The 25,382-nt window shown below is 51.2% G+C and overlaps 2 protein-coding genes and 1 long non-coding RNA gene across 17 annotated transcripts in view; 2 read left to right on the forward strand and 1 right to left on the reverse strand.

Moving 5' to 3' along the window:
• PPFIA1 (PPFI scaffold protein A1) overlaps positions 1–2,494 on the forward strand; it is an 85,621-nt gene extending 83,127 nt beyond the window's left edge. For all 11 annotated transcript variants that reach the window (XM_077862771.1, XM_077862776.1, XM_077862777.1 and 8 more), the window contains one exon: positions 1,137–2,494. Coding sequence is in view for 2 of the 11 variants with exons in the window: in XM_077862777.1 (XP_077718903.1) it covers positions 1,137–1,162 (26 nt within the window). In the remaining 9 variants the exon portion in view is untranslated. The remainder of the gene's footprint in view (positions 1–1,136) is intronic.
• Positions 1,660–12,676, reverse strand: LOC144292469 (uncharacterized). Its single transcript, XR_013359856.1, has 2 exons — positions 12,290–12,676; positions 1,660–5,107 (listed from the first exon to the last, which is right to left on the reverse strand). It is a non-coding gene; the product is annotated as an uncharacterized LOC144292469 (long non-coding RNA).
• A 2,846-nt stretch (positions 12,677–15,522) lies between these two features.
• CTTN (cortactin) overlaps positions 15,523–25,382 on the forward strand; it is a 32,030-nt gene continuing 22,170 nt past the window's right edge. For 3 of the 5 annotated variants that reach the window (XM_077862786.1, XM_077862782.1, XM_077862787.1), the window contains exons 1-5: positions 15,523–15,643; positions 19,213–19,309; positions 21,882–21,968; positions 22,075–22,148; positions 23,962–24,091. In XM_077862786.1, the coding sequence (XP_077718912.1) occupies positions 21,882–21,968; positions 22,075–22,148; positions 23,962–24,091 (291 nt within the window). In that variant the 5' untranslated portion in view covers positions 15,523–15,643; positions 19,213–19,309. Of the gene's footprint in view, positions 15,644–16,788; positions 16,924–19,212; positions 19,310–21,881; positions 21,969–22,074; positions 22,149–23,961; positions 24,092–25,382 lie in introns of those variants that run through there. The other 2 variants (XM_077862783.1, XM_077862785.1) reach the window with 2 other exon arrangements.

A 25,382-nucleotide genomic window follows, 5' to 3' on the forward strand; every position in this document is an offset into this window, starting at 1 on the left:
CTCTCTGCACCCAGGGAGACTGTTCTGGTGTTCCGTGTGCTCATGCTTCATACATAGAAGCTACTGTGTCCCTGATCTTTAAGGGGAAAAATGTATTTCTGTTCTTAACATAAACAGAACGATGCTGGCTTACCCGTCTGCTACTGTCTTCCTGGCGTGGAGAGGCAGGAGGGAGCGTCACCCAGCTCCTAGCTGCCTGCCCCCAGCGTCCAGGAGCGCGGTGCACGGTCTCCTGCGCCTCAGTGTCTGCCTGTACCCTGGCGTCACTCCCAAGTCAGCTGCCACTAGCCAGCTTGGTGTTAAAGACACATTCCTGAATGAAACAGGCCCCAAAGTATAAATTTTATGAGGCAGTACCACCACGTGACCCTGATAGCCCTTCAGTGGAGAGATGGGCTTTTTTTTTTTTTAAGATGTATTTATTTGAAAGAGAGAGAGAAAGCACATGTGCACACCTGTGCTAGCAGTAGGGGAAGGTGGGGGGAGAATCTCAAGCACACTGAGCACCAAGCTCCGAGCCCCATGCAGGGTTTGATCTCATGACACTGAGATAACGACCTGAGCCGAAACCCAGAGTCAGATACTCAACTCACTGAGCCACCCAGGCGCCCTGAGAGGTTGGCTTAAAAACAAACAACCCCCCCACCCCCCCCCCCCAAAAAAAAAAAAAAAACCTGCATTGCCATGAGAAGGGCTAGACTTGTGGATTAAGATTTTGGGTCCTGGCCCAGGAGCCAGGCCCTCTCCTGCCTGCTCTGAGGGCCCTGGGGGAGCTTTGTTTGCTCTTACTCTGCTTTCCTGTCTCGGCCAGAATATTGGCCTGGTGGGGGCGCTTGGGCTTAGTCGGAGGAGCATCCGACTCTGGACCTCAGGCTTGTGAGTTCCAGCCCCACGCTGGGTATAGAGATTACTTAAAAATAAAATTAAAAAAAAAATTTTGGTTTCTTTATTATTTATTAAAATTGGTAACTTTTAGACATAGGCCAAGATGAACTCAATCAAAGAATTATCATTAATAAGCAAAATGCTGGATGTTTTCTCTAAACCCACAAGGGGCTGAAGCCTCCTGGGCCTGGGAGTCCCCATTCAGCTGGCTCGTCTGGAGACTAACTCTTTTGTTCGCTTCTGTTTTCCAGTTTACCCACACTACTTCTACAGATGAGTGTGCAGCATTTTGAACCCAACAAAGACTACGTTTTAAAATTCAACGGAATCTTTAATCTGTTAATACTTGTTATATGGACCCTGAGATATTTTATTACAGAGTTTTTAATTAGCAAAAAATTCATGAATACCATAGAGAAAATATTTTAGAATTTAATGTTTCTTATATTTATGTAAACTTATGACTTCATTTATATAGTTACTTACTTTTTCATGTATATCCAGGCTATAAATATCCTTTGAAATCCATGTTCTTATATCTAATTTTAGTCTTTCAAATGAATGTACTGTAATGCTTGTATGTATAAATCTTATGAACAGATATAGGGCTTTTGTAAATTGTGCATTTATTGTAATTATCATTACTTAATTTGTTAATAATATAATCTGTCAGAGAAGGATTTTACGATTGTAAAATCATAAATACATGATACAGCGTGTATTATCCTTTACAAACAAAATCTAGCTCTACAACAATCATTTTGAAATAAGCAGACTTAATTTTGAGCAATTGTTGTATTTTAATGACTGACCTTAACTATACTTTTTCTAGCAAGAAATGCTTTATTCTGCAGTGTGAACAGATTAAAAACACTTGGTGTTAAATATCAGCTTATAAAAATTTGGACTGGAAAGATTATCAGAACACTATGAAAATCCCTTAGGACTGGTGAACTCTTTCACAGCCTCATCCCGGTGGGCTCAGGCAACTTGTCTTTAGTGACTGGCAGACGCCGGAGCTGAGGACCCGAAAGCCCGGGCGGGGGGCCTGGGCGCCCTCCTGGTGCGGAGCTCGCTGGCGAGAACTCTCAGAGGACCAATTAGGAAGCTGTCTGCGCACCGAAGGGTGGGCGCCGCCTTGGAAATAATGTGCGACTCTAACAAAGGCCTTACTGTTCTCCTGTAAATCCTCTTTTTACATTTGTTTGTAAACTTGTTTAAAGAATGGACCTAGTCGTACATTTTTAGATTTTGATGAGATAGCCATTTTGGATTGTATAAGTAGCAAATGTAACTCTTCCTTTTTACTTGGCATATTAAAAAGCCAGCAAGAAATGTGTTCAGTTCATGGTGCGTTATTTATTATGCAGCTGATACATAGATAGAAACGGCACGGCATGTCTTTTTACGTTTGGTTTCTGCTTTTAATTTACTTGTACAATTCATTGTACCATTCTGTTTTTCTATTAATCTTTTGTGAACTTCCTGATTGTGTAACAAAGTATGTACAGTCTACTTTTGAACTATTTTTATCACAGTATTATTTATTGCTGTCTTTCAATACAGTACTGAAGCATTTTCCACTGCCAATAAAGAATACTGAAAACAAGCTGCTTTGGCTCCTCTGTGCTGTGGGGGCCCCATCTGTGGGGGGAGCGGCTAGTGTGGAAATCAGCTGATGCCCCAAGCAGCTGGGAGGTAGAAGGATGACCCAGGGTCTATGCCCTCCGTTCTGGAGGCCCAGAGACTCCATCTCCCTCTCTCTGCCTAAGAGAAGCCAGCCCTTCCTCCCCAGCCCAGGTGAGGAAGCCTGTACGTGTACACATGTGTGTGTGCACGTGTGCCTGTGTGCCACTGTGTCTCATCTCTGCGTCCACCCTCCGTGTAGGCTGTACGCTCCTGCCCCTCTGCTCACATAGTCATAAGACAGTGCCCAGGGCTGCATCCTTCCACGTGATCTTGGCCCCTGGCAACCAGTGAGGCTGCTCCTCCGAGAGCTCAGACCAGTCCTGAGTGGCAGAGGGGAGGGGACAGGCGCACCTGCTCAGGCGGGGCCCAGCCGGACCTCAGGCCTCCAAACAGTTTCCCTAGGGGAGGGGGGGGCAGCCCACAGGTGGCCACTGCCAGCAGCTCTAGCACGAGAGCTCCTCCCCCAGCACCCCAGGAGACCGTCCTGTCGGGGTGAGGGTGGCTGACACCACCCTGGGCCCTGGGGTGCGGGTGCCGAGGAAGAGGGCCTGGCCCTCACGGCCCCGTGGAGGTGGGCACAACCCGCTGACCCGCTGCCGCCCTGAGAGAGGCGGGTTTGCTTTACTTGGATGAACACGTTCCCGGGTCGCTTCTGTCAGCGCACAGTTGGGTGGTTCTGTGTCTTCCCGTTCAGAAACGGTACTGGCTGATCTTCTAAGCCTTTTTTCTCTGCATCTCCGAGTTCTTCCTTGCTTTTCTAGTCTCACATGGTGTTTTCCCTGACCACGGCCAGGCAAGCCTTGGGCCTCTGAAAGTTTCCGGAAACAAACCCAAATCATCACAGATTCATGAAGGTGCAGGTGTTTTATTAAAACTTGCTGATTCCAGGGGTTCTGGGGGGGCTCCATCGGTGAAGCGTTCGCCTTGGGCTCAGGCGATGATCCCGGGGTCCTGGGATCGAGTCCCACGTCGGGCTCCCTGCTCGGTGGGTGGCTGCTTCTCCCTCTCCTCCCCCTGCTTATGCTTTCTCTCTCTGTCAAATACAGATAAATAAAATCTTCAAAACAAAACAAAACAGAACCTTGCTGATGCCATTTATGCCTAAAAAACAAATGTCAGTTGAGAAAGAGCAGCAAGCAGATGTTTGAGAAGCTGTGCACGTCTCGGGTCTGCGCATCCCACGCTGAGTGTCCCAGGGCTGGCCTGCCACTCCCAGCCCCGTGGGATCCCACCGAGGACGCTTGGCTCTCCCCACCGCTCCCGCCGTGCCTCCCAGCTGCTGTCCTGAACTCCCAGTGTGTGTGCTCACAGTGATCGTGGGTTTGGGTTTTACTCCTCCCTCTGCGCCAAGTCCTGTGGGTGTGGATGGCTTCTCCGGGGAGCAGGGGGCCGTCGGCCTGATGCTTGGGCCTCGGGCAGACAGCGGGACGGGCCAGTGCCGAAGTGCTGCTCTCCGGACCCCCGCACTGCATCTACGGCATTTCTACGTATCTCAGACACTCTTGTTCCTCTAACGTCAGCTTAATTCCGGTGATTCTGCTATTTTCCGTCCGTGTCTTGGTGATGCCGCTCCTCCAGCCCTGTTGCTCGAGGCCAGCGCTGTGTGCACCCACCTGGCACGGGGGGAGTGGAGGCGGAGGGGGGGGTGTCCCTGGGAGAGGGGCTCCAGGGGAGGCTGCACCTTGAGCCCCTGCCCGCCTTTGCCGCTGCCCCCTCAGTGAATCTTACCCTCTCCCTCTGCACCTGTCGGTGGCCCACCCGGCTCATCCGGGGCGCTCTCAGGATCCCTCACATAGTTGCATCTACAAAGACCCCTTTTCCCAGTGAAGTCACATTCACAGGCTCCAGAGGTCTGGACATCAGTGGATCTGTGGGGAGTGGGGTGGGGACACGGTCGACCTCACCCTTGGACGTTTCTTCTGCAGAAGACCCGCCCTGCCTTGTCCTGCCCTGGGGACATCGGGGTGGGGAGGGTGGGCCCCAGGGTCCCCGGGAACAGGATTCTGCGGTCACAGAAAGGGCACTGTGGGTGGATGGCTCAGAGAGTGGCCAGGAAGGAACGGAGGCCTGTGAAACAATCCAGAGCACCTGGGGTGGCACAGTGTGCTTCTGCTTGATCTTTGAGCGTGAGTGTGCCTCGCAGCGCCTGCCCACGAACGGCGGGGGGCGGGGGGGACTGGGGTAAGGGGAGGGCTCGGCTCCATTAAAAAGCAATTCCAGTAACCGCTAGTTGAGGACCTGATCTGGACAGGCCCTTGGAGGTGCCGGTGACACAGTGATGCGACAGCTAAGGGCCCCCAGACAGGTTTGGGGGCACAGCCGTGCAGACACAGCTGCACGAGGGCACCCTGACTTCTTCCCCGTGGCCGCTGTCCTGAGGCCCGGCCCGAGGTGTGGCTCATCTAGAATATTTTAAGTGGGTCTCCACGGCCGTCTGCGGAGGAAGCCAGCAGAGCACAGCTCTCCCCTCGCAATGAGGGGAGGCCAACAGCTGTGCCTTCCCGGCTTTGGCTCCATCGTCCAGGATGCTCTCCTGAAATCAAACAAAAGCAATTTTAAATTTTTAAAATTAAAATAAAAACAACCTAAACTAATTTGAAATTTTTTTGTTGTTGTTAAACAAAAGCAATGTCACCGAGGAATTGTGACATGACATAACCTATAGGGCTGAAGAGATTTGAGTCATCAGCTCTCCAACACCCTATTTCCTTTTTAATTTTTACTTTTTTAAGATGTTAAGCAATGTCTACCCCCAACGTGGGGCTGGAACTCACGACCCCGAGACTGAGCAGTCACGCTACCCCAATGGAACCGGCCGGCCAGGTGCTCCTCTTTCTTTAATGTTTTCATCAAAGTAACAGCATGCACATTGTTTCAAGGAAAACAGCAGTGGCCGCTGTCCCTGCTCCCCCAGGATTTACGAATGAAATAGTATAGTGCCTGGGACTTGCTTTAAAATAACACTGAGATAGGGCAGCCCCGGTGGCTCAGCGGTTTGGCGCTGCCTTCAGCCCAGGGCCTGATCCTGGGGTCTCGGGATCGAGTCCCACATTGGGCTCCCTGCATGGAGCCTGCTTCTCCCTCTGCCTGTATCTCTGCCTCTCTCTCTCTCTCTCTCTTTCTCTCTCTCTCTCTCTCTCTCTGTGTGTCTCTCATGAATAAATAAATAAAATCTTTTAAAAATACAATTAAATTAAATTAAAACCAGAAAAATAAATAAATAAAATAAAATAACACTGAGGGGGCAGCCCAGGTGGCTCAGTGGTTTAGCACCACCTTCAGCCCAGGGCCTGATCCTGAAGACCTTGGATCTAGTCCCACATCAGGCTCCCTGCATGGATCCTGCTTCTCCTCTGCCTGTGTCTCAGAGCCTCTCTCTCTCTGTGTCTCTCGTGAATAAATAAAATCTTTTTAAAAAAATAAAATAAAATAACACTGGGCAAGGGGCACCTGGGAGGCTCCATCAGAGAAGCGTCTGCCTTTAGTTCAGGTCATGATCTCAGGGTCCTGGAATCAATCCCACATCGAGCTCCGTGCTCCGTGGGGAGCTGCTTCTCCCTCTCCCTCTGCCTGCTGCTCCCCCTGCTCGTGCGCTCTTGCTCGCTCTCTCAAATAAATTCAAGCTTTAAAAATATAATATCGGGGAAGGGTTGGATCAGGGTACAGATCAAACAAAATTGACCTTGACCCCGTGGGTTAATAACTGTTGAAAATGGGTGAGGGGTTTGTGAGGGTTTGGTGTATGTTCTACTTTTGCATTTGTGTGCAATATTCTGGAATAAACGCTGTTAGCAGTTATGTAGGGAGCCCCTGCAGGTGACAGACTGTCTCGGTCTGCAGATGTCTGGAAGGATTCCTTCCTGACCTTCGTTTGCAATGTAATTCAGGCCGGGTTTGAACTTCCAGCTGCACCCACAGCAGAAAGATCTCTCACACCACGACTCCGCATGCATGCGCACACAGACGTTCAGCCAATCCCATCTCCACCGTGCCTTCGCATGCCAATAGGCGTGAGGTCAGGATGCGTCCTCAAAGCAGTGACATCTTAGACTTGGGGAAACGCAGCATCTGACAGTGTCACAGTTAACGATGGCTGCAGATCCTTTGCTACAACTCCCATCGGGAGGTAGAGTCTAAGTCCTCCCCTGAAGCCAGCCCGGTCTCACTGGTGTGGTTAACCACATGGACGTGCAGATGTGACACTCGGGGACCCCTGAAGTGAGGCCATCAGAAGTCAGCCTTACAGAAACCAGCCCCCAAGTAAGAAGCCCAACTCCCCAGAGACCACCATGCTGTAAGGGAGCCCAACTGAGCCACCTGGGGGGCGGGCGGGGAGAGCGAGACCCCAGAGGTTCCTCCCATCCTGTCGCATGTGGCCAGCACGTGAGTGAAGACACCACATGTGTCCCCTAAGACAGGCCAGGGAGAAGAAATGAGACTCTCCCCCAACAGTGAGAACTGGGCACCTGACTTATGGCCCCAAACACTTCATGGCCTTGGCCAACCACCTGAGCCACCCCAGCGGAGGTCCACTGGAAACAGAATGAGCCCTTGCCCTGTGCCCTGTCCAAACTGGCGGTCTGTGACACTTGAGCATGGTGAAATGGTTGTTTTTTTTATTGTGGACTTCTGGGGTGGCTCCTTACATGGCAGCAGATGATTGGAACTCGTGTCTGACATGGACTGTTATATTTTCTATTCTGCTGTCTTCTATTTTGTGTGCTGTCATTTCCCCCCCAAAATTGATTTCATAATCCACTAAAAGATCACCATCTGCTGTGGTTTCTTATCTGCTATGTAAAAATCCACCCCAAAACTTAGTGGTAAAAAACAATGGGTTCTTGTTTCTCATGATTTGGTGGATTGCCAACCTGGGTGGACCTTATGCTGGTCTTTCCTGAGTTCTTGTTCATGTGGTTTACACTCCCCTGGGCTGCTGCTTCTTTTGTTTCTTTTTTTCTTTTTAAGATTTTATTTATTTATTTAAGAGAGAGAGCACACAAGCAGAGGAAGAGGGAGAAGCAGACTCCCTGCTGAGCAGGGTGCAAGATGTGGGGCTCAATCCCAGGACTCTGGGATCATGACCTGAGCCACAGGCAGATGCTCAACCACTGAGCCCCCCAGGGGCCCCTCCCCTGGGCTTTTTCACAGCAGCCTCAGGCTCCGGAGGAGCAAGATCAAAGATGGTGTTCTGGGAAAAAAAAAAAAAAAGATGGTGTTCTGGGACACCTGGATGGCTCAGCGGTTGAGCCTGTGTCTCCCTCTGCCTATGTCTCTGCCTCTCTCTGTGTGTCTCTCATGAATAAAGAAATAAAACCTTTAAAAAGAAAGAGAGAGAGATGAAGGTGTCCTAAGTGCTCTAGACCTGTTGACGTTGTCCACAGAACTCACACAATGTCATTTCTGCCACATTGGTCAGAAGCCACAAACAAGCCCAACCAAGATTCAAGAGGTTGAAGAAATTGAGTAGGGATCTCAGGGTGGTGCAGCGGTTTGGCGCCTGCCTTTGGCCCAGGGCGCGATCCTGGAGACCCGGGATCGAATCCCACGTCGGGCTCCCGGTGCATGGAGCCCGCTTCTCCCTCTGCCTGTGTCTCTGCCTCTCTCTCTCTCTCTGTGTGACTATCATAAATAAATAAATAATTTTAAAAAAAGAAATGGAGTACACCCATCTATGGACAGGAGGCACAGTGAGGTCACTGCTATGGACCAGGTGCTTGCATCTTCCCCAAATTCATATATTGAACCTAATGCTAGATGTGATGGATTTTGGTGGTAGGACTTTTGGGAGGTGTTTAGGTCCTGCAGGTGGAGAACTCATGCAAGTGCCCTCTTAAAAGGGACCCCAGAGAGCTCCCTTGCTCCTTCTGCCATGTGAGGACACAACGGGAAGGTGGCCATCTATGAATGAGGAAGCCGGCTCTCCCCTGACACCAATTCTGCTGTCGCCTTGATCTTGGGCTTCCAGCCTCTAGAACTGTTGAGAAGTTTGTATTGTTTATAACTCGGCCCTTCTGTGCTTTTCTGTCACAGCGACCCAGACACATTAGGACAGTCCCATTGCAAAGAGGTGTGGACACAGATGCATGGTTCCCAGGGGGCTACAGTAGTCAGCTTCAGCTGTTAACCAGCTGGGTCCTAAATGTGATCACAGCTGTCCCTGGAACAGGGGGACCTCAACACGAGGAGGGACCTTACCACGAGGAGGTAAATGTCACAGAAAAGACATAGACCTGAGTGAGGCAAGGAGTGCATGTGGCCTTCAGAGAGTAAGAGGGCCCTAAATGGGCTCTTCCCTGCTCGGGTCTCCAGAAGGAACCAGCTCCATTAGCACCTTGGCCCAGTGAAATGGATTTCAGACCTCTGGCCTCCAGGACTCTGGGAAGAAATTGGTGTTTTTTTGTTTGTTTGTTTTAGCTGCTACATTTGTGGTAATTTATTACAGCAGCAACAAGAAACTGACCCACCTTTGTGGTCACTTCGACCCACAAGAAAGGGGAATGTATAGGGATCTTTAGGGGCCAGGCTCAGAAAGCTCTGCACACCATCTCCTCTTATTGTCCCAACCAGTGAGCAGCTGCTTACATGGCTGCACCCACTCCAAGCGAAGCTGAGAGCCGTCCTGTAGCTGGGCGGCCACAGGCCCTGTGAGTAGAGAAGACAAGCAGGGGACCCGGGGACAGCTCAGCCTCCGCTACACGCTCCAGCATTCAGCGTGGGTGGTGATGCAGTCACTGGGTGCTCTTCCCCTTTGGCTGAGTGACCCTGTAGCCTTCTTGTGCAGGCCTGGGGGGCCTGGGCCCAGCAGGTACATGGCTCTGGCTCAGCACTTCACACTCCTCACTACAGAGATACTCAACTTCTTCTTGAGCACAGCTGTACATTCTGCTTTTAAGTTGTATCTGTCACTGCCACGTGGCCAGCTAGTCCCTGCCACACATGCTCCTGAGAGATGTGCATCAGAGGGGGAATGTGCCACATCTTTTCACCCAGAGCTCTCCTGGAAGCATGCTCTGTTCTCCATCTAGCAACCAGAGTTGGCTTTGAGCGTCACAAACGCTCATGCCGCCTTCCTCCTGAGAAGTCTCCAGGAAGCTCTGGTTGTCCTCATTGGAAAAATGGAAGCAATAGTATCTACCTCACTGGAGAAAGAAGTAAGTAGTTGCTTAAGGGGATGGTGGCAGGGGAATAGGGAATGACTAATGAGTAGAGTTTCTTTTGGGGGATGAAAACGTTCCAAAATTCTGGTGTGGTCATGGTTGTACCACCCTGTGACTATATTAAAAAGCACTGAATGATAGCAAAACTAAAGTGTTGGGACTTCATCAGAATAAAAAGCTTCTGCACCGCAAAGGAAACAAAACTAAAAGGCAACTTACAGAATGGGAGAAGATATTTGCAAATGACATATGATAAAGGGTTAGAATGCAAAATACATAAAGAACATATACAACTCAACATCCAAAAAGCAACCCAATTAAAAAATGGACAGAAGACATGAACAGACATTTCTCCAAAGAAGACATCCAGATGGCTCAACATCACTCATTATCAGGGAAATGCAAATCAAAACCACCATGAGATACCACCTCTGACCTGTCAGAATGATGTAAGTTAAATCAGGAAACAACAGGTGTTAGCGAGGATGCGGAGAAAGGGGAACCCCCTGACTCTGGTGGGAATGTAAGCTGGTGCAGCCACTCTGGAAAACAGTATGGAGTTTCCTAAAAAATACAGAGCTGCCCTATGACCCAGCAATTGCACTATGAGGTATTTACCCAAAGGATACAAAAATACAGATCCAAAAGGGAACGTACACCCCTATATTTATAGCAATATTATCAACAATAGCCAAACTATGGAAAGAGCCCAAATGTCCACCAACTTATGACTGGATAAAGATGTTAGATATATACCATGGAATATTACTCAGCCATCAAAAAGAATGAGATCTTGCCATTTGCAGCAACATGGATGGAACCAGAGGGTATTATGCCAAGTGAAATGAGTCAGAGAAAGACAAAAACCATATGATCTCACTCAAATGTGGGATTTAAGAAACAAAACAGATGAGCAAGGGGGAAAAAAGAGAGGCAAAGAAGCAGAATCTTAATTATAGAGAACAGACTAATGGTTACCAGAGGGGAGGTGGACGGGAGATGGGGATGAAGATGTGTACCTGTTGTGATGAGCACCAGGTGATGTCTGGATTACTGAGTCACTCTCTCATACACCTGAAACTAATATTATGCTGTATGTTAACTAATTGGAATTTAAATAAAAAAGTAAAATAAAAACATCTCATCATACATTTTAAGTATTTTATGCAACCGTCTATCAATAAAACTGCTCTTGGGGCATTTGGGTGTCTCAGTCAATTAATCCTCCAATGCTTGATTTTGGCTCAGGTCATGACCTCAGGGTGCTGAGATCCAGCCCTGTGTTGGCGTCAAGCTGGGCAGGGAGTCTGCTTAAGATTCTCTTTCTTGGTGTCCTTTGTGGACTGAGCTGGGGACCACGTGGCGATGCCATAGGAAGACGGGACCCTGGCATCCCTCCCAGGGCCTCTCCATGGGTCATCCCACCAGCCACCCAGGGGCAGGAGCAGGAACCCCACAGGTGCCACCCCGGAGCCTCAAGAAGAGGCCATTGCCGGCGGCTCCGGGTCCCTGGCCACCAGCTGGGGTAGGGCCCCTGGCCGTGTCCCCTCTGGGGTGGGAGCAAGGTAAGGAAGGGGCTGTCGGGTGGGGTGGCTCCCGGAGCAGGCCCTGGAGGTCACACCTGGCCGGTCCCTTGCTGCCCCCTCCTCACTGAGCCCCCGGAGGAAGATTCTCTTTCTCCTGCCTCAATTTAATTAAAGAACTCTCTTCTTAAAAAATAATTTTCAGCTCAGAAAGCTCTTTTGAGGGAAAAAGATGAAACACTCTATATTTTTAAAATCTCACAATGGTGCCTGATAAAGCCAGGCTGTTGCCAAATGGCAGGCCCCTACTGCCAGTTCCGACTTCCTACTTAGCCTACAATACCCTTCTCCTTCCAAGTTACTCAGACAAGAAATCTCCTACCGGAGCATTCAATTATCTGGCTTTTTAATCTTTTTAATCACCTGGCTGTCGGATTTGGGCTCCTTGTGAGCTAGTTGGAACTCTGATTTCCAGAGGCCCTGTGCACTTTATGGGCTCCTTCCTCTGGGAAAAAGTTACATTTTTACTAGTATCAAGATGAACACAGTAATTACGTATATTCAATCTCAACATTCCTTTTTTATTCCTTCTGATTTTAAAATAAAACATTTTCAGCACGCCTGCGTGGCTCAGTGGGTTAAGCCTCTGACTTGCTTTCAGCTCAGGTCATGACCTTCGAGATCCTGAGATGGGAGCTCTGCTAGGGCTCTGGCTCAGCTTCTCTCCCTCTGAGTCTCCACATACTCTCTCTTCAATACCTAAATCTTTAAAATAAAATGTTTTCGTGCGCCTTTGTGGTGAGCTGAATGGTGGCCTCCAAAAACCTAAGCCCGGGGGCGGCTGGGCGGCTCCGCCGTTGAGCACGCGCCTCTGGATCTGAGGGTTGTGAGTTCAAGCCCCACCTGAGGCACAGAGATCGCTTAAAACCTTCAGAAGAAAGAAAAATGTAAGTCCAAATCGCAATCCCCTATACCTGGATATTCCCTCATAGGGCAAAGACGCGGGATTCGGTAAGGGCTGGAAGGGCTTACCCCGGGCTGCAATTAATCCCAGGCCTCCCTGCAAGAGACGGCAGCTCGGGGACAGCTCGGGGACAGGTCTCGTGGAGCCGTGGGAAGCCAAGGGCGCCCTGCAGCCACGGGGCTGGCAGCTGCAAGGAGGGCTTCTCCTCCAGCGCCGCCACGAGGGGTGCGGGCGGGTTCCCACCTCGCCTCCCCTCGTGGCCGAGAGGGGCAGCGAGGTCCTGGGTCCTGGCGCAGCAGCCGCAGCAGGTGCACGGGCTCCGGGCTTCCCGCGCCTCCTCGGCCCCGCTCGGCCCCGCGACAGGAGGCCGGGAGCCCGTGGGCTCGCAACGCCGCGGGACGAGGGGGCCCGGCCGCCGGAGGGCCGCCCCCGCCCGGGTACCAGGCTGCCCGCGTCTGCACCTCACTAGCGCAGGAACGGCGCCCGGATGCTTCCTTCCCATCGGGCCAGGTGAGAGCACCTGCCCACGCCTGAGCCAATCAGCGCCAGAGGATTGCGGCGTGCTGATTGGCAGGGGCCTGGGCGGTGGGCGGCACCGGGCGCTAGGTGAGCTGGCGTGCGAGGCCGGTCGGACTACCCGTAGGAGCAGGACAGGTACGGGGAGCCTGGGCGCAGAGTCCAGGTATCTGCGCTAGGGAACGAGGGTGCCCCGAGTAGTCTCCGCAGGCCCCGCAGGCGCCCACGGTTGTGTGGCTCAGGAGGCGGGGTGCTCGGCAGCCCCTCGCAGCTCCATCTCTGCCTAAGGAAAACGGAGCTATCCGACCTGGCCTGCCTGCGCCACCAGCTTTCTCCCCCGTCTCTGCACTCCCTGCGTGCCCGGCCTGCGGCTAATAAGACGACATTCGGTCTTCACATCACCACCCCATCCCGGGATGCAGGTGTTAGCTGCACGGGAGACAGGCATGGGAATGCACGCACCTGGGACTGTCCACTGTCATACCGCTCGTAGGCGGTGGAGCTAGGATTGTGATCGGGGCTGCACACCCCCTGCACCGTCCGTGGTAACGGTGGGCGGGAAAACACGTTCTTTTTCTCCAAACTCCCCACCCCCACCCCGCTGTTCCCCATGCATACCTGGTTCTTTACCACCTCTATGTCTCTGCTTGAATTTCTCCCTGCTCCAGGGACCCCTTTCCTACCTTTTACATCCTTTTCCTGCTTACTTTTTTTTTTTTAAGATTTTATTTATTTATTCATAAGAGACACACAGAGAGAGGCAGAGACACAGACAGAGGGAGAAGCAGGCTCCATGCAGGGACTCTGATGTGGGACTTGATCCCAGGACCCGGGGATCACGACCTGATCTCAAGGCAGATGGTCCACCACTGAGCCACCCAGGTGCCCCCTTCTCCTGTTTACTTTGAAAGCTCCAGCTGGAAACCCATCTGACTGGCTTCACCTCTTGAGCCCCTCACTTTGTGCCTCAAATGTACCAAGTCCAAAACTGTATTCTCACGCTGACCCCTCAATCTGGGTGCTTCTCTCTCCCCCTTTCCCCCCTCCCCACCTCCCTCCATTTTCCTTGTCTGAGCATCTTCACAGGGGCGAGGGTCATCTCTTTGTAAGGAGAGATTTCAGATTTTAGAATGACAAAAGTGATTATTGGATATTCTTTAAGCAGAATTCAGGGGACCTTGATAATCATTTGATTCCATGGGATGTGTGTCTTTGCACCATATCCTACTTCTGAAGAAGACAGACAGCAGGGAGCATCTGGGTGGCTCAGTGGTTGAGCGTCTGTCTGCCTTTGGCTCAGGGCGTGATCCCGGGGCCCTGGGATTGAGTCCCACGTCAGGCTCCCTCCAGGGAGCCTGCTTCTCCCTCTGCTTATGTCTCTGCCACTCTCTGTGTGTCTCTCATGAATAAATAAATAAATCTTTAAAAAGAAAAAGAAAACAGACAGCAGTGCAAATAATTCTTGTCCGTAAATAATGCAAATTAGCTGAGTTTTGTGAAATACAGTTGACTATTGCCCGATGGATAGACTGGTTTTTGCAAACTCATGTCAGCATTCCCCTGGCTTCTCCTTTGAAAAGCTGGAACATCTTATTGCTTCATTCATTATTAAGTTATATAAAATCTTTGACATGCATTCATTTTACAGGTAGATGTTTATGAAAATCACTTTATTCAAAAAAAATTATCCTTTAACACCTGACATCTCCTTCCCCACTCGTAATCCATCCTTGAACCTGTAATCTAAGTTTCTAAATGTCTCTTGTATCTGCTCACGTCTCTCCATCTTACCTACTGTCACCAATTTGCTTGCACTGGCTGTCCTAGGCTCCTACTTGGCTGTCTTCCCATCTATTCCCCACACAGCAGCCAGAAGAATCTCATTGCAATTCAAACTTTATGATGTCTCTTCTCTGCTCGACTTCCTCTAAAGACTCCCCATTTAATATTTATTTAGATCAAAGTCCTTGCTGTGTTCTGCTGACCTCTACATGACCCGGCCCCATCTTACCCCGCTGCCCTGCTTCATCACCATGCTTCTGCTACACTGATCTTTTTTTCAGTTCCCCTGCCTCAGGACCTTTGCACATGCTATTTCCGCTGCCTGGAAAATTCTTCCCTCCTGACCTCCTCACTTCTACTTGGCTTTTAGATCTCGGTGCAGATGTTAATTGCCCAGAGAATCCGTCTCTGATCTCCTTGGTGAGGCAAGGCCCCACCTCCTTCCCAGTACAATTCCAGAATTGACTTCCTTATAACATTTATCTTGTTTCCTACTTATATGTCTGTGTGATTATGCCTGACTTCCCTTCTAAGCTGGAAGGTCCCTGAGGATAAGGTGCATGTTTATTCTGCTTTCTGTTCTTGATACATATACGGTCTTCTCTGGATGAGTAAATGGGCGGGTGGGTGTATTATGTACGCTGGTTGGGTAGAGGAGTGGAGAGCGGATGGATGGCCGGAGAGGGTGGGTGGAAGAAGAGAGGATGCGTAGATGGAAGACGTGGGTGAAGATGGGGGTGGGCGGACAGATGGGTAGAGGAGTGGAGAGCGGATGGATGGCCGGGGAGGGTGGAGGATGCGTGGATGGGGGAAGAACGGGGGGTGGGAGGGTGGACGATGAAGCTGCTGGGCCCCCCCCGGGCCCCCCCCCCCCCCCGGCAGCGTCCGCCCCGCGCGGCCTCCATCTCGGGTGGGCTCCGCGGCCGCTCCGAGCGGGGCTCGCGCCTGCGCGGACCGAGGGCGCGGCGGTGCCACGTGGGCGCGGGAGCAGCTGGGGCGCGGGCGGGGCGGGGCCTCGCGGGGACCCGGATGGAGCCCCGCCCCCGCCGCGGAACCGGAAGTGCAGGGGGCGCCGGAGCCGCAGGCGCGGCGGGGCCGGGCGGCGGGAGCGAGTCGGGGCGGCGGTGAGCGAGCGCGGCGTCCTCTCGGGGAGGGAGGGGGGAGGGAGGGGGGAGGGGGCGGCTCCCCGCGGGGCCCTGGGCGCCGCCGGCCTCGGAACGGGAAGGAAGCGGCGGTCGCTGCGGTCTCGCCGCTCTTCCGCTCGCGGTTGCGGGCGCGGGGGGCGGGGCGCGAGCGGGGGCTGGGCTCGGGGGGGAGGGGCGGCCGGGGTCTCGGGGTCTGGGGGCGCACCTGCCGGAGGTCCTGCATCGGGGCGGCGGGAAGGAGACCAGGGCTCTGGATCTGGAGCAGCCCGTCCTCCGGGCGTGTGGGAAGTCAGCAGGAAGGTCTTTCTGGGCTGTTTTACGTGTTTGCGTGTCCGGACCATCACGGGAGCTTAACCCCCCCCCGGGGTGTCGGGAGGAGAGGGGACGGGGCCTCCGGGGGAGGAATCCCATCTCCCGCTGACCGCAGCGCTGGAGCAGCCGAGGCGCCCCCGCCCCCCGCCCCCCCCCCCGTTTGGGCTGAGTCGACTTGGCCCCGCGGCGCTGGGTCCGGGGTAACCCCTTGGGTCCTGGCGGCGGGTCCGGCCCAGGGAAGGGCTGCCCTGCCGGGTCTGGCCGCCCGCGGGTCAGGGCCCGGTGCGGTGCGGGGAGGCAGCCTCTCTTACAGGAGCACGCCCAGAGCCCCGAGCAGCAGGAAGAGCCCTAAAGGTCACTCCCCAAGGCCCCGGAATGAGAGTAGAGGCAGGGGCTGCAGACTGGTCCCCTGTACCCTGTGTCCCAGTGGTACAGCTGGCTTCTGGCCGGACCGTTGTGATAGGCAGATCTCTCAAGCACTTGGAAGTGGTTATAATCTGTGATTCTGATTTGTTGGGCGCCCGCAGCACAGGTAGGTGCTCAGAAAGGGTGTGGTGGAGCGCCTGAGTCACTGGGCGCGCCCGGACAGCCTGGCGTTGCAGGATGGCAGTGTGTCCCAGCACCCACCTGTCACACGCTCACACTGCGTGTATGTGACTGTGCAGCCTGGTGCTCAGAGCCCGCCCAGCTGCACGCCCAAGCTTGGGATGGGGGCTCTCCCCTGTGGAAGGGTGGTGTGAGGGGTGGGCCTCGGGGCAGCTGTTTGGCTGCTCCAAAGCCGCCTTTTTCTCCCTGCGTCTCTGCTGCACTGGAGATAGTGACTTTAATGGGAAGCTAGAACTATCCTGTAGAGTTTTCTACTCGGTTTCTGTGGCTGTACCCGGTGACGTCACACTCGTGCAGACTTGAAGAATATGTGTGCCATTTGCAAGGAAGGTCTCTTGATGGTGAGAAGTAGTTTTTGGTAATGGTTTCATTGAGATGCAATTCACACACTGTATAATTCGCCCATTTAAAGGATATGGAGGGATCCCTGGGTGGCACAGCGGTTTAGCGCCTGCCTTTGGCCCAGGGCGCGATCTTGGAGACCCGGGATCGAGTCCCATGTCGGGCTCCTGGTGCATGGAGCCTGCTTCTCCCTCTGCCTATGTCTCTGCCTCTCTCTCTCTCTCTCTCTCTGTGACTATCATAAATAAAAAAATAAAATAAAATAAAAAAAAATTAAAGGATATGGGTAAGTAGTTTGGTAGTATACTTGGGGAATTGCGCAACCATCATCACAATCAATTTGAGAATGATTTTATCACCTCAGAGGGAGGGAATCCCTATTACCTCTCCTTCCAACACGAGGCAACCAGTAATCTCTTTGTCTCTCTAGGTTTGCCAGTTCTGGATACTTCATGTAAATGATGCTGTAATATTTGAGTTTTTGTGTCTGGCTTCTTTCCCTTAGTTTGTTTTCTAGAGTCATTCGTGTTGTAGAGTCTGTCAGGCCTTCACTCCTATTTATGGCCAAATAATATTTCATTGCATGAATGGATCACATGTACCCACGTGGTGTGGGCATCTGCGTTGGTTTTGCTTTCTGGCTATTATGACTAATATTGCTGTGAGCATTCCTGGGCAAGGTTTCGTGTGCACATAAATTTTCCTTTCTCTTGGGTGAGTCTCTGTGGTTGGAGATTGGTTGGGGATTGGGATCCCCGGGCCAAGTGGTAACTGTGTTTAACCTTTTGAGGACCTGCCACACTGTTAACTCATTCTTTGGTCCCACCAGCACTGTGGTTGGGATTTCTGGTACCCTCCTCCAAGACTTGTTACAGTCTGATTTTTTATTTTAGCCATCCTGGGATGAGTGCTGTGGTAGCTCACTTGTGGCTTTGATTTGCATTTCTTTCATGCTTCATGATACTGAGTGTCTTTTCATGAGCTTAGTAGCCATTATTTATCTTCCGAGAAATGTCTACTCAGAGGCCTGCCCCCCCCGCCCCCAGATCCCTGTTCTTAAGTTTTCTGGCTTGTGCTTTTGGAGGCCTATCTAAGAACTGTTGGCAGATTGAAGGTGAGGAAAATCTATACTTAGGTTTTCTTGTGAGAGTTTAATGGTTTAAGTTTAGCTTTGAGATCTTTGACCTGTTTTTTTGAGTTAATTTTTGTGTGTGGTGTGAGGTAGGGTGCCAAAGGCCTTATCTTTAGGTCCAAGAAAATCCCAACTATTTACATTTTCAGTTATTTCTGTGATTTTTTTTTTTTTAAATTTAAAACTTTGGGGGGGGCAATAAAATTTTGGGGGGGGTAATACATTGTAGATTTGAGGCTCTCACTAGCTGCCCTTGGATAGACTTCTGTAGATGCTTGCTGTTTACAACACTAATCTCAGTACCTAGCATAAGCGGAGCAGCCTACAGAAGTTAGAGTTCTCAGGGGACTGAGGAGAGAGGAGTGATATAGTAGGGTCAGGAAATTGAGTGTAGGGAAGGCTAGCAGAGCACCAATCCTCCAGTTCCTAACGTGTGATGAGGCTGCATGCTGACGTAAGCGGCTTGGGCTTGTGTCTGGCTTGTTCCTAGGGAACGAGGGGACTATTCGTCTGCTCTGTAATGTCTAGCAGTACAGTGCCGGGGGAGGCTGTTATCTCGAGTTGGGGGTGGGGAGGTGGTCGTCGGTGCCTTGGGGGAATTGGGAGTCTGGATCTCTGTGTGATAACCGTGTCTGCTCATTAGAGGCGCTACTCGCTTCTGCCCTGCTCCCCGAGTCGGGCCACTTCTCATCTAGATAGCCATCACTGTGCTGCTTTTGTCTCCTGGCCACTTCATGATCCCATCAGTTTTCCTTTTATTTTTTTTAGGCTCACAGTAATATAATTTTATTATTTTTAGCAAAGTCATAATTTAGAATGAGCAAAAAATGGAGACATGTAAGAATCATAGCCAACAGAAGACGGCTGCTAACGATTGCAGCAATAATTTCCGTTTGCACGAAGAAGAAAGTTTATACAGCTATAAATCTTCTGAAACTTATTATTTTCCGTAGTTCCTCAATGTGTCTGAAAATCGTTTGAGTTTTTAGGTTAGTAAAATGCAAATCTTGTCATTCTCCCTTCAGATTTCTTTACAAAGCCTTGTGAAGCGTAGGAGGATGTCGGTTTCCTGAAAGGACCTGCACACAGAAGCATTTGCCCAGAGTGTCTGTCAATAGACTTCCTTCTGAGCTTTTTATTCTTCATTTTTTTACAGACAGAATCACTCCCAAATGCCTGGAAATTCCTCACCGGATCCCTGGGCTTTACACAGAAATTCGTGAGCAGCCTTTCGTCTTCAGCCGGAAAGAAAGGTTTGTGCATTTGGAGCGTTCTAATCTTCTCTCCCCTCAGACTGTGAGGGTAGGTCCCTGAGGAAGGAGAGGAGTGAGTGTCCTCCCTCTGGGTCTGCGGAGCTAGGGACAGTAATTTCCTGGGAGGAAATTTCATGGTTTAAAAAGTAAAATCAAGGGGCACCTGGCTGGGTCAGTCAGAAGAGCATGCGACTGTTGATCTTGGGATTGTGAGTTTGACCACTACGCTGGGTGTAGAGATTACTTAGAAATAAGTGAGTCAGTCCCGTTTGCAGTGTTGCCTGTGGTTTAAAAAGAGAAAGGGATCCCAGAAAACTCTGGAGTGAGGGAATAGGAAGCATCTCTGTCCTGGAAGGAACCACCTGGTCCCTTGTGCGTGTGCTGTGGAAGGTGGGAGGAGCTGCCAGTCATGATGGTAGGAAGCAGGTGCCAATGCTCACCCTGTCCTCTGAGGAGGCTGGCTTCCAGAAGGACCAGTGAAAATCGGCTCTGCTGTGTCCTAATGAGTCTACGAAAGCAACAGGCAACGATCTCTTTCACCTTTGCCTTCGGGGGACACATAGCCTCTCTGGCCCTCTCCAGAGACCCTGTTCTCAGCAGTTGGGACCTCAGTGGCTTGATGTGTGGGCAGCCGAAGTCGTGCAGTTGGGTGGCCTCATTCTAGTGTGGTGCCAGGGACAGACTTGACTCCGAGAGGCAGGGACTGTGGGCAAATCACTTGACTTTCTAGCAGCTGTTTGTTCTTTTTTTTTTTTAAGATTTATTTTTTTATTTTTTTATTTTATTCATGAAAGACACAGAGAGGCAGAGTCACAGGCAGAGGGAGAAGCAGACTCATGGAGGCAGCCTGATGTGGAACTCGATCCCAGGACTCCAGGATCATGCCTGGGTCAAAGGCAGGCGCTAAATCGCTGAGCCACCTAGGTGTCCCGGTTATTTCATTTGTAAATGGGCATGTGCTCCTCCCAGGGCTGAGAGTTTAGTCTGTTTGCTCTTTAAAATTGTGTCAAAAGCGGATTACACCTGGGAAATTCTTGCTGTGCTTGGGACAGCTGCACAGAGGGAAGCAAGGTTTGAGGTGGCCTTGGAGAGACAGTTGATGCTGCCTTACACCCTGGCAAACTGCTCCTGCCCAGGTGACAGTGGCAGGAGTCACATCTGGGAACTTGAGAGTGCTGTGCACTGATTCACTCCTCGCTACCACCTGGAATCTGGACTTGAGGCCCAGCAGAGCTGGAGGTGGCGGGGGGGGGGGGGGGGGGGCAGTGCGCATATCTAGATAGGTTCTTGGGCTCATGGGGTCTTTTGTCCTTTGTGATTTCAAGCCACGGAAGCACCAGTGTGGCACCACAGAAAGCATCCATTGGATGTTCTCAGTTCACACACATGGACAGAGCTTCGGAGTTAGAATAATTTTCCAATTGCTTCCTGGCCTAGGTGAAATTGTATTAATACTTCTGGGGAAAAGAAGTCCATTCTCATAGTCTAGTTCTCTTAGGAGAAGGCTTGTGGTGTTCAGCTGTGAAGCAACTGTCCTTGTTCTGCGTGCCAGGTAAAACCTTCTAGCCGGGGCAGAAAGGCACAGCCCGTCCTCAGGGCTGCCTGGTATGGGGAAAAGTTTGCATTTCATGTACTGGGTTCTTCCCTGGATAGATGATGAAGCGAATCTCTAATATCTAATATCTAATATCACATCACTTGAAACATTTATTCAGTTGTCAGAGTCTAAGTTAAGGAAGTCACTGTTACATGTCCAGTAAGTACTTGAATTCAGAATGGGTACCTTTTGTTTTTTTAAAGTTGTGGTAAGTTAGGTTTTACACTCACAATGTTGGGTGCTTTCAACTGTTTGGACAAAGCTGTTTTCGTGACTCAGTGAAGGAGGGATGTATTCTTAATGAAGTAAGCGCGCATGTGGCTTTTTTATTTTCCAGAAAATTTTCTCATTTGAATTGAAGCCAGGGTCGGTCTGTCCTCTTTTCTTTTCTTTTCTTTTCTTTTCTTTTCTTTTCTTTTCTTTTCTTTTCTTTTTTCTTTCCTTTCCTTTCCTTTCCTTCCTTTTCCTTTTCCTTTTCCTTTTCCTTTTCCTTTTCCTTTTTCTTTTTCTTTTTCTTTTTCTTTTCTTTTCTTTTCTTTTCTTTTCTTTTCTTTTCTTTTCTTTTCTTTTCTTTCTTTTTAAGATTTTATTTATTTGACATAGAGATAGAGCACAAGCAGGGGGAGTGGCAGGGAGAGGAAAAAGCATACAGGGGCTGAGCAGGGAGCCCAATGGGGAGCTCAACCCCAGGACCCTGAGATCGTGACCTGAGCCGAAGGCAGATGCTTCTTCACCAACTGGGCCACCAGGTGCCTGAAGCTGGAGTGTTTCACACACTTTTTGCATGCCATTTGAAAACAGTGTTAGAAATGCAATCTTCTGTTTCTTTTTTTTGTGCTTTTGTGGTCGGCGTGGGGATGATGCATGCTCCCTCGCTGGCCTAGCTACACGGCCCCCGAGCTGGGTCGAAGTTGGGGAGCCAGGGGCTGGGAGCCATTGGGTCAGCCTCCGTGACCCTGTACTCTGCTCTTTCAGATGTGGAAGGCTTCGGCAGGCCATGCTGTGTCCATCACCCAGGACGACGGCGGCGCCGATGACTGGGAGACTGACCCTGACTTTGTGGTACGAGTCACCAGCCCACCCTTGCTGTACTTGTCCTGAAAGTGGCTTTCCTCTGGTGCTCATGTGGGCCGTGTGGACTCTGCTGATTGTTTATTCTTCTTTTCAGAACGACGTGAGCGAGAAGGAGCAGAGGTGGGGAGCGAAAACCGTGACGGGGTCTGGGCACCAGGAGCACATCAAGTAAGACTCTCTCCATGACGATGTGAAAATGGTGCCCTGAAAGGCAGAGGGCTGGTTGGGTGGGGTGCTGGCCCATGTTGCTCACGTGGTCCCCTGCTTGCCCCGGGTATGTCATTGTGTCCAGTGCAGTGCCGCTGCCACACAAGGCGAGTGAGACGCAGTGACCTCCACCTGCACATGCATGTGCTCATGTGCGCAGTGACATCTGAGTCCCTGTTGCAGACGAGTCTCGTGGTTACCGTTCTAGGGTCCATTCTATGGGTAGTGGAGGTCTCCTCATGGGTTGTTGTTCCCTGCACTTGCCGTGCTGGGGGCACGTTCCTAACACACACCATGTCTCTGAATGCCTGAGACCTGAAACATCCTCCTCCTGTTATTTTGTTATAATTTTACTGTTTTATCTCTGTCCTCTGGGTCCTGGGAGCCAGATTCTAAGTGCCGTGTTCCTGCAGAAAGCCCCAGAGAACTGGATGATAGCCCTTGTAGGGGAACGTGGCCTTGCTCTCGACTTGGTCCTATCATGAGCTGTCACATCTGCGGGTGGTGTTTCCTTGTCTGGAAGTGTAGATAAAAGCTCAGACTTATGTTTAGGTCACACTGGCAGCAGAAGGTATCCTTCCGTCCCTGCTTATGAAGGACTGTCCCTGACCCATTGGCCTGTTGGGGCTGTTGGCAGAGTCTGTCTTACTTGGCCCCACTGTCTTTCAGGAAAGTGAAGCTGTTCTTGGCTGAGAAAGAGTCAGTAAATCATGAAAGAGGGTGAGGTCTGGAGTGTGGGCATTTTAGATTCCAGAGTCCGTTCCTCCCTGACTTGCTGAGCCCACACCCTCCACAGAAGCCCCCAGAGGATGTAGAGAGAGGGCCTTGGGCCTGCCAGGAGGGGAGCTAGCCTCATTGTGGCTCAGGCTGCCTCCCAAACGGGTTAAGTCACCTATTCCTCTCCTCATTTCCTCCATTTCCGTGGCTTTGAGACATGTCGTGTTGTGCAAGCTCTGGTAGAGCAGCCTTTGGGAATGTTCCAGGTGCCCTGTGGTCCTTCCGGGTGTCCTTCCTCCTCCTGCTCCAAAGAGGGTCCGGCAGTGGCCAAGCCTGGTTTGCTTTCTCGCTACTCTTCTGAGATTGTTGTCCAGATGTTGAAGGTGCGGATGCGGTGTCCCCTGGACATCCCAGAAGGGTGACCTTGTGCTACTCTGGCCTCCTGATGGTAACAGCTGTAGAGGCTCCCTCACCGGTCAGGTTGTGACCACGCCTTGTGATCTCTTTGACAGTTCCCAGTGTTTGAAGTAAAAAACGGCTTTGAATGATAAATTCTGAAAGTCTTTGATTTCACCTTTGAATATTCAGAAAGTTGGGGTAGTTGAAGTAAAGGGACACTGTCTAAGTGTTTGGCTTCGCTGCCCTCCACCAATGTCCCCAGGGTGTCTGGGGTAAGGAGCTGCTGACTTGGTTTCCCCTTCTGCTTTGGGGTGGCGCTCACAGAACTGGTTCTTCTAGTCCCATTACCTAATGATTGATCACCTTTTCTCCGTTTGAGAGAATGTCCACATTTCAGGTTAATGCCTGCAGGGGGTTGGGATGTGTCCCTGGGATATGCAGATTAGTTTCTTTTTCCCCTTGAACGTGACTGGTTGCTGTTGGAGTAGGTGGGCCAGCTGGCAGAGGGGTCAGGAGAGCATGATGAGGGCGGGGACTTGGGAGCACAGAGTCACAAGCCCTGCAGGCTTACAGGGATGGCCCTGGTCCTCTTGTGTCCTCCTGAAGGCGAGGGTGCGCTTCTGTTCTGTCAGTTTTGTTTTTCTCTCTTCCCTTCAAGCATACACAAGCTTAGAGAGAATGTTTTTCAAGAACACCAGACCCTCAAGGAAAAGGAGCTTGAAACGGGACCAAAGGCCTCTCATGGTTATGGCGGGAAGTTTGGCGTGGAGCAGGACAGGATGGACAAGGTGAGTGGGCGGCAGCGCCAGCTCTTGACGTGCACGTGGTTGGCAGAGTCGGTGCTCAGACCTCCTCAGACTAAACCTTTTTGGTCATTTGGGGGAGATGAGATTTGCCAAAAGGAGTCCTGTGTTGACCTCACTCATAAAGTGCTCCCGCTTTTAGAAGCTCTGAGGATTCTCACGGCTGCCGGGGTGTGGGTGACGCATAGGGAGGCCAGCTCTGTGATCAGGACGGAAGCCCTGCAGCCTCTTGACCATAGGCGTGGACAAGACCACTGCCTATAGCTGAGCTTGAAGCCTAACCTGGGCCAGTCTGTGGATTGGAACCAAATCCAGGGGCTCCCTGGAGCTCCCTGGAGCTGGATGTCACAGCTGAACATTGAGCCAGCAGATGTGCTGGCGTCCTTCATACATTAATGACCTTCAGACAGGAGTCTGGCACAATGGATGACACAGTCTCCACGCACAAGACAGGAGAGAGCCCTCACTCGGAGGACTCGGCTCCCATGAGCCGTTACCAGTAGAGTTTAGACATCTTGCTGCACAGCGGCAACATTGTTGACCGGATGCTTCGGCCTTTCATGGCACAGCATTGTGTGTCTTCTCCGTCCGGAGAGACAGGGAGCAGATGAGCTCTGGAGGGCTGATCCCTGCCCCCTGCAAGAGAATACAGAGTAGGGGGCAGTGTGTTGAGTGCTTCTCCATTAAGGCAATTTTCTGTCTTTTTTTGTTTTTCTTAAAGATTTACTTATTTATTTATTCATGATAGAGAGAGAGAGAGAGGTAGAGACAGGCAGAGGGAGAAGCAGGCTCCATGCCGGGAGCCCAATGCGGGACTCATCCTGGGACTCCAGGATTGCACCCTGGGCCAAAGGCAGGCGCCAAACCGCTGAGCCACCCAGGGTTCCCCTCCTTTTTTTTTTTTTTAAATCTTATTTATTTATTTGAGAGAGAGTAAGGGAGATAGTGACAGAGATAGCAAGAGAGGGCAGGAACCCAGAGGAGAGGAGGAAGCAGACCCCCTGCTGAGCAGGGAGCCCAATGTGGGACTCAATCCCAGGACCCATGACCATGACCCTGAGTTGAGCCCAGCTCAACCACTGAGCCACCCAGGCACCCCTCCACTAAGGCAGTTCTTTATGTTCTCCAGACATCCTTGTAGACATGAATTTCCCAGTCTGACCCAGCAGATGCCTGCCTTTATTCTTTGTAGAAGGAAAACTGTCAGCTGATACTGAGTTCTGGTTTGTAATTCCAGACCTGTACCCCGACTCCCCGCCCGCATGCACAGATCGGA

This window comes from Canis aureus, chromosome 21 (genome assembly GCF_053574225.1).
Source record: "Canis aureus isolate CA01 chromosome 21, VMU_Caureus_v.1.0, whole genome shotgun sequence".
NCBI lineage: Eukaryota > Metazoa > Chordata > Mammalia > Carnivora > Canidae > Canis > Canis aureus.